Here is a 7500-nt window from a genome sequence, read left to right on the forward strand (position 1 = left end):
TGCTGCACAAACACTTGGGTGTCAGGGAGCGTCACATCAAGATCAACACACACAAGGTGCAGCCAAGACGACTGAGGCCCCTTGAAGTGATCGGCCCGCTCAATACTGGACTCAAACCAAACAGTAAAGTTATCCTACGACTGTGTTGTGAGCTCACGAGGAGGAAGACGGAGCGGTGCGCTCCGCAGAAGTAGATCTGAAACTGATCGACGGGGAAATGAAAGGGGATGGTTCGGATTGTGTTGAAGTGGGGTTTGTAGGAGCTACGGGAGCAAAGCAACGCACTGCTGTGGACAGAGAAAGTATTTTAGACAACTAAAAAAAGAACATAGTTTAAGTGTATGCTGTATAAAGAATATTTGTACAGCTTTACCTTGATGCCAGGCAGCCCTTTGGCCATGCTCTCTTCAAAGCCACCAGACTCCTTTGACAAAAACAGTAGTTTAACCTCACAGAACACGGGAGTTCCTGGTCTACCGGCTCGGTCGGTTAGTTAGTTCGTGTTATTGTGAACTAACCCTTTAAAAACACCAAGTCACACAATAACACTAACTGACTAACCGCCCGAGGCTGCTGTAATACTCCAGGAACTGCTGTGTTAAATGAGTGTTTTTGTCAAATGAGTCTAGTGGTTTTGCCGTCAGAACGGGCCGTGAAAATATAAATATCACGTACACTTAGAATGATAATGATTTGTTTCGGTGTGTAAAAACATGTGTTGCTGCTGCCCCGTCCACAGCAGTATTGCTTTGCTCTCGTGCTGGTACTTCCTGTCTGTTAAACTGGGGCTGTGCCGACCATCATCCACTGTCTACAATACACAGACTATCAACAAGCACCTCATACAAGCCCACGGCACAAAATCCAAACTTTCCCTTTAATCAGCAACTATCTTAATAATCATTCCAGCTTCTCAAATTTATAGATTTTTATTTGTGTGATTTTTACACATGTGATGGTTGAACTGAACTTCTTTGGGTTTTGGATGGGTGGTTTGGACAAAACAAGAAATGTGAATACTTCCTCTTGCGTTCTGGGTTATTTGTAATCAGCATTTTTCTGTTTTGTTAAATTTATATCGAAAAAAGGTCAAAAAATGGATTAATTTAGAAAGAAAATAAAATCTACAGATTATTGGATAACAAAACTTAATTAACAGCTGTTTTGCCAAAAACCTGATATTATCTGGCACATCAAACTATTCTATATGACAACAGAAAAAGTCTCCTTACCAAAGTACTCGTTGAGGAAGGCGAGCGAGGCCAGGTAGCAGCCCAGGCTGAAGAACTCGGCCACCACCATGAGCCAGTGCCAGGTGCGGATCGTCAGCGCCACCATCAGCAGCTCGGTGAGGATGAGCGCTGTGAAGGAGATGGCGACCACGTGCACGAACTCAGACTCAAACAGCACCAGCGCGCCGTACATGAGGATGCCCCCTGGTGGTGCCGGAGGGAACGAGATTCAGAGTCAGACATTCTTTCCCTCTTAAGACTGTTCTCTCAGATCTGCTCCACAATCAGCTGACTGGGCCGTTGAGTTAAGGATTAATGTGCCTGGAGACGAGGACCGATTCAATAACATTATTCGTGAGAGTAAAATGTGCTCTGGCGCGTCTCCGTCTGATTAACATCTTCAAGCGTCCAGACACTCATCTTCGGGCGCCTCCTGTATCCTGATAGCCCTTCATATCCTCATAACACAACACAAATTGAGCCCAACAGCCTAGAACTGATCACATGATTGCGTTCTCACAGTCTTCATGCGGCGCATTCCAGCGAGTCAAACTCTGTAATAAATTAAAACTAGATTGGCGCCAAATATTTCCCTCCTCTGCTGTCGTTCCTCTCATATCGTCTTCACAGTTCTTTTTTTCCCGCTCCCTCCCCCCCCCCCCCCCCCACCCACCCACCCAAACAGACCTGGCATTGGCCTTTAATTAAAAAGCATCGAGCTGTCAGGAAGTCACGCTCCAGCAGGAACATGGATCTTTCTCACACGCTGCACGGCTTAGCGATTACAGAAATATCGATTTACTGGACGGACAAAAGCCCGCATGTAGAGGCGGATGGCTGTTGGAAACCTAAGATACTGAGAAGCTGACTGTGCGAGACTTTGTAAGGGGCCCGGGGACCCTGGTATTAAGGCATGGTAGACATGATGAAATGGTGGTTGAGGAGTTGCTTTGACAGTCTACAGCAGCTGACTGGTCATTCTGTACAGATGTCCCCCACAGTGTTACATGCCAGAGGAGAATACGGGCGGAACCACTTTCTCTCCCAAATACTTTTCTGTTTTGAATTTGTTGAACCACAAACGGTGCTTAATCAACATAGGGGGCGTTATTGTGCACTTCACACTAAAGCAGGAACTTGTTCCTGTTTAAATCTGCAAGTTTCCTCCAAACTAAAAGGTGACAGACAATTCAAATACGTAGAGCAGTGCTCTCATCCATCAGGCTGCAACAAAACCTTTGACCGACGAGTGTGTGTACAACCTGTAGAATGTGTGTATGTGTGCCTTACCTTGATACACACTGATCAGCACCCAAATGAGGAAAGTCTTGAACGATAACGAACGCCCCTGAAAGAGAGAAACAACACCCATGAGTGAAACATACTGCGTGTTCACGTGATATGAGCTGCTGAAAGATGTAAAAGGGGCGCTGCACCTTGGTGAGGTCTTTATAAAGCTCTGGGTAGAGCAGAGCCATCTCTGGCTTCACATCCTGGTCCAGAACCAGGGAGAACACAGGGAACATGGTGTACATGGTGGCATACCTGCACGGAACAAAGCGGTGTTGAGATGCAGATGAGGTACATGCTGACATCATCATAAACATCCACACATCTGTGCTGCGAGGCCTTTTTAATATCTCGGCTGTCCAAACGCTGCAGTATTTAAAAACGCATAATATGTGATATTCTGCTGCCGGGGGTCAAACAATCAAAACGATAACAAACGGCAAGGTTTGGTGACGTCTTTAAGTGGCGTGATATCACGGGAGGTTTTTTAATTACCTGCAGAGGTCTATTCATCAATTTTACAATGTGTTACAATTTGTCAATTTATGACAAATTGGGAAAAATGACGCCATTCACAGGCGACCACATAAACAGATTAGGTTTGGGAAAGTGCTGGAAACATTTGGGACAATGTAAGTAAACAGCTCAACAAAATATACGGCATAGTTCTGGTCGTTATGAGACGTGTTAATGCGTGACGTATTACACCTTTAAGTCATGACAAACGTTCCGATGCTAAACAGGCAACGTAGAGAAAGCCAGCGAGTGAGCTACACTGGGTAGACCGGGTGCATCTGTGCGGTGGTGGATGAAGTTAAACCACTAAGTACTCATTAGGAGACAGTACATACCCAACCATGAGGAAACCCTGGTACAAGGGCACAGAGGCAAAGTAAAACACGGAGGAGAAGACAGCCTGAGGACAGAGCACAAGAACGGTGTCACAAAGTCAGTTATTTAGGGAAATCAGAACATTAAAGCAGACGTCAAGAACGAAACGTCAGCAAACTATTAAAAAGTCCCAACAAGTATATTCCGTCATTGTGTTTAATGATGGCTGTACCTGCATGGTGGAGATGATCATGCCTCTGTGCATGACGAACTGACCCAACGCAGCGGAGCGCTTGTAGCTGTTCCTGCCGTGAACCATGAGCAGCCGACCGATGTGCTTGAACTGAGTGATGGAGAAGTCTGCGGCCAGAGACGCCTGCTTCCCTTCCTGTACACACACACACACACACACACACACACACACACACACACACACACACACACACACACACACACACACACACACACACACACACACACACACACACACACACACACACACACAAAAGTATAAAGATGCAAATGCAAAAGGAATTAATAAAGACCCTGAAAATTGAAAATAAAGGCAGATGCAGGATGTGTAACTTGAGTTTCAAAGTAAGGGCGCAGCCAGTTATCATAAGACATTTCTTTATGCCGTTAACGGTTGTTCGAGCATCCCTGAAGTTCTTCACGGTTCTGGGAAAGATACCAGTTTGAAGCGGGGAGCTTTATTTGTTTATTCAAGACCGTCAGAGGAAGTCTCTGACTGAATTAAGTTACAAACTTTAATCCAGAACACTTGAGGTCTTAATGAAAAGCTCTGGATTAACTGTTTATGTTGTTTATTGAGACTTTTACCTTTCCTTCAATTCCGATACCACAGTCTGCAGCCTGGATCATACTGACGTCATTCCCTCCATCTCCTGCAACAAAACAAACTTTTATTGAACAAAGTACGCTTGAGGTTCTGAAAGCAGCAGCCGTTGCTGCGTGCCTCTCTTGGTGAGCTTTGACTGCCATCTTGTGGATAAACAGAGAAATTGTTTCTCTGGTGTGTGTTACAGTAATATACGTCTATTCTGAGTTTAAATGCATTGTCAGCACCTTAATAAACATTAGTGCAGCTACGTAGTCACAACTGGGATATGGCAGTTCAAGTAAAAGGACAGTTTTGAGGCACAAACTGACTCACCTCCCAATCTTCAAACACAGTATAAAACAGGACTTTGTATTGAATTAATCCGTCCTGCATTTTGCTCCCTAAGGGACTGAGCTTAATCTACACAGACATTTTCATCTCCCTCCACGGCAGAGTTTTCCCAGGCCGGTCTGTGGACCGGTGCCAACAACCGTTCCCGGCTCGTAATGCCGCATCATCTGTCAACACTCGCCTATGGCGCAGGTTCTGTTGGCTGTGTGCTGCTTGAGGAGCGTGACGATCTGGGCCTTCTGAGTCGGGGAGCAGCGACAGCAGACCACCGCCGGACACTGACACGCCAGCTCCACGAACTCGTGCTCGTAATACCGCAAGCACACCTGCAACACGACAGACAGGGACGCAGAGCTCAGTTCATGGGATGCTGAAGGTCCTGGACGTGTTTACATTATTTCAGTGTGTTAATCAGTTGGACTTGTTGGCCACCGTCAAAGCTTGTAGAACATTTAAATGAAAACGCTAATGTGTTTCTTTTCCAACGAAATGTAAAAGTACGGACGTCTGGTCTTTATTGTTTTCTCTCTTGTGTTTATGACTTAGGAACAGGTGATATTCTTTCTAAGATGATTCAATTAGTTTTTTCATTTGTGAAACAGATTTAAAAAAAAGTTTTGGCATGTGATTTAGTTTTTTCATAATTTACATGTGTATTATAGCTAACACACAATACATGTACCTCTTGTTTAGAGTGCATGGAGAAACAAACCTGGAAGAAAACATTGATGCTTGAGTATTACAACAACAGACACAAAGAGAAATGATCCTGACAATTTAACTTTTTTCCACATATTTTCACAGTTGAAAAAACAACTTTCTTCCACCTGTTCTTAATTCATAAACACCGCAGAGATAACAATTTAGACCAGACTATGGGTTCACCAGGATTTTGCTTTTCTCACTTGCACGCGCACACACACACACGTTACAAATTTGTATCAAAAGTTCCAATTGTTTTGCCTCGTAAAAAGAAAATGACCAACATCTAGTGAATCGTTTCGCTCTTCAAATCCTCGGTTGAACTCCAAAGTATTATTTTTGGCTGAGAAGTACTTTTTTTTTCTCTCTCATCACGTGTTTGGCTGCACCCGTAGCATCATCTGCAAGGAAAGGTCACTGTGCGCTGCGCTGTGTTGTAGTACCTCTAAGGAGTCTCCAGAGATGACCAGAGCACAGTCATGTTTCCTTCTGAAGGCGTTGAGCTCCAGATGGGCCTCTCCTCTGCTCGAGATCTGCTCGAGAGCCACACAAGACAAATGAACCGCGAGGACATTTAGGCTTTTTTGTATTTCCCATGTCCCGTTACGTAGGCGCATTATGATCACAACAAAGCGCCGGGAAAAGAGGGAAAGCACAGCAAGCTTACCGGTTTGAAGACGTGGATGTCCTGGCTTCTGGACACCAAGTGGGAGCTTTTGGCGATGCACGTGGCCGTCTCGAGCTTGTCCCCCGTCAGCATCCAGATCTGAGGAGGAAACAAGATGCAAGTTGACTGAAGATGTGGCATCAAGCAGGTTTTATGGATGCATTAAATACAATTCATTTGCAATCAAAGATCAGCATTTTCCTCCATGTTGTGTATCTGATTACAACCCTGAATCACTGTCGTCATGTCCGGGGTTTATATTTGTTTACATCCAAAAGAATCTACAGAATTCTCCAGCATCAACCAGGTAGAAGTGTTCATTTCCCGTGCTAACCTTGATGCCAGCGTTCCTCAGCAGCTCCAGTGTGGGCCTGACGTCTGCTTGTAGTTGGTCTTCCACGCCGGTCAGACACAGAAGCTCCATCTCCCGCTCTAGGCTCTCCACCACGGCCGCTACCTTCAGGCCTCGGTCGTGGACGCTCAGCTTGGCCTGGTTGTAGCGGTTCTGCACACACAGAGGGAGGTGGAGAGGAAAAAAGAAAGGAGGAATTGTGGGTTGAGAAAGGGGACTGGAACAGAGCAGGCAACTGAGAAATCAACTGGTCAACAACAAGAGAAATAACAAAATACAAATGAGCTGAAGAGAAGACACTAAGCTATGACCCAAGAGGTGTCACATAGCCAACGTTGGCACTGTACAACACCAACCTCTAGTTCCCAACCAGTAGTGTGCAGCCATACCTCAAAGTCCTGATACTGCTCCTCAGACAGAGACTTCTTAGCCACCACCAGCGTCCTCAGGCCTTCTCTGGCCATGTTCCCACACTGACACACAGGAGAGGAGCATGTTAGTAAATGTTCTCTCTCTCTCACACACACACACACACACACACACACACACACACACACACACACACACACACACACACACACACACACACACACACACACACACACACACACACACACACACACACACACACACACACACACACACACACACACACACACACACACACACACACACACACACACACACACACACACACACACACACACACCATTTCAGGTCATTTTGCGAAAGCTTTATTTGAAGATTTTAGTTATCTAAAATAAACGTTGTGACTTTACCCCAAGATGAAAATGAATCAAACTTGGGTCAGCTCATCTGTTCTATTAGAGCGGCTGCTGTACAGTACTGCCAATAGCGGCATATTGTTACCAACACCAAAGGAATCAATAGTGAATAAAATAGCTTCTGGTGAGATTCAGAGGGCACAGTAAAACAACGGGATGGATGGCGGTTTATTTTTAATATGAAACACCGATGGGGCGTTGATTGGTTATTGACAGGCAGAGTAACCGTAGCGCCGGCTGATCTGACGAGGGGGATATCACAGCCACATCTGGAACACCATTGTTCAAGAATATGACTTACGGTAATTACTTCAACTTGATGTAGGTCACTAATTAAATCAAACGCTGCCCCCCAGTGCTAAATGACTCAATAATGCCAATATAATTATGAACATATGCACACAAGACCTTCAACCACCAGACTGGTGTAGACGCGGCCTGACGCGCCT

At 45.3% G+C, this 7500-nt stretch overlaps 1 protein-coding gene across 6 annotated transcripts in view; it reads right to left on the reverse strand.

The window, feature by feature from the left end:
- atp9b (ATPase phospholipid transporting 9B) overlaps positions 1-7500 on the reverse strand; it is a gene marked incomplete at its 5' end in the record, with an annotated part of 54849 nt that overhangs the window by 5001 nt on the left and 42348 nt on the right. For 4 of the 6 annotated variants that reach the window (XM_079288076.1, XM_079288077.1, XM_079288075.1 and 1 more), the window contains 10 exons: positions 2523-2580; positions 2669-2777; positions 3374-3438; positions 3586-3741; positions 4194-4258; positions 4727-4871; positions 5691-5780; positions 5915-6013; positions 6249-6419; positions 6656-6739. In XM_079288076.1, the coding sequence (XP_079144202.1) occupies positions 2523-2580; positions 2669-2777; positions 3374-3438; positions 3586-3741; positions 4194-4258; positions 4727-4871; positions 5691-5780; positions 5915-6013; positions 6249-6419; positions 6656-6739 (1042 nt within the window). Of the gene's footprint in view, positions 1-1232; positions 1437-2522; positions 2581-2668; positions 2778-3373; positions 3439-3585; positions 3742-4193; positions 4259-4726; positions 4872-5690; positions 5781-5914; positions 6014-6248; positions 6420-6655; positions 6740-7500 lie in introns of all 6 variants that reach the window. The other 2 variants (XM_079288079.1, XM_079288080.1) reach the window with 1 other exon arrangement.

This window comes from Melanostigma gelatinosum, assembly GCF_949748355.1.
Source record: "Melanostigma gelatinosum genome assembly, chromosome: 17".
Lineage (NCBI taxonomy): Eukaryota > Metazoa > Chordata > Actinopteri > Perciformes > Zoarcidae > Melanostigma > Melanostigma gelatinosum.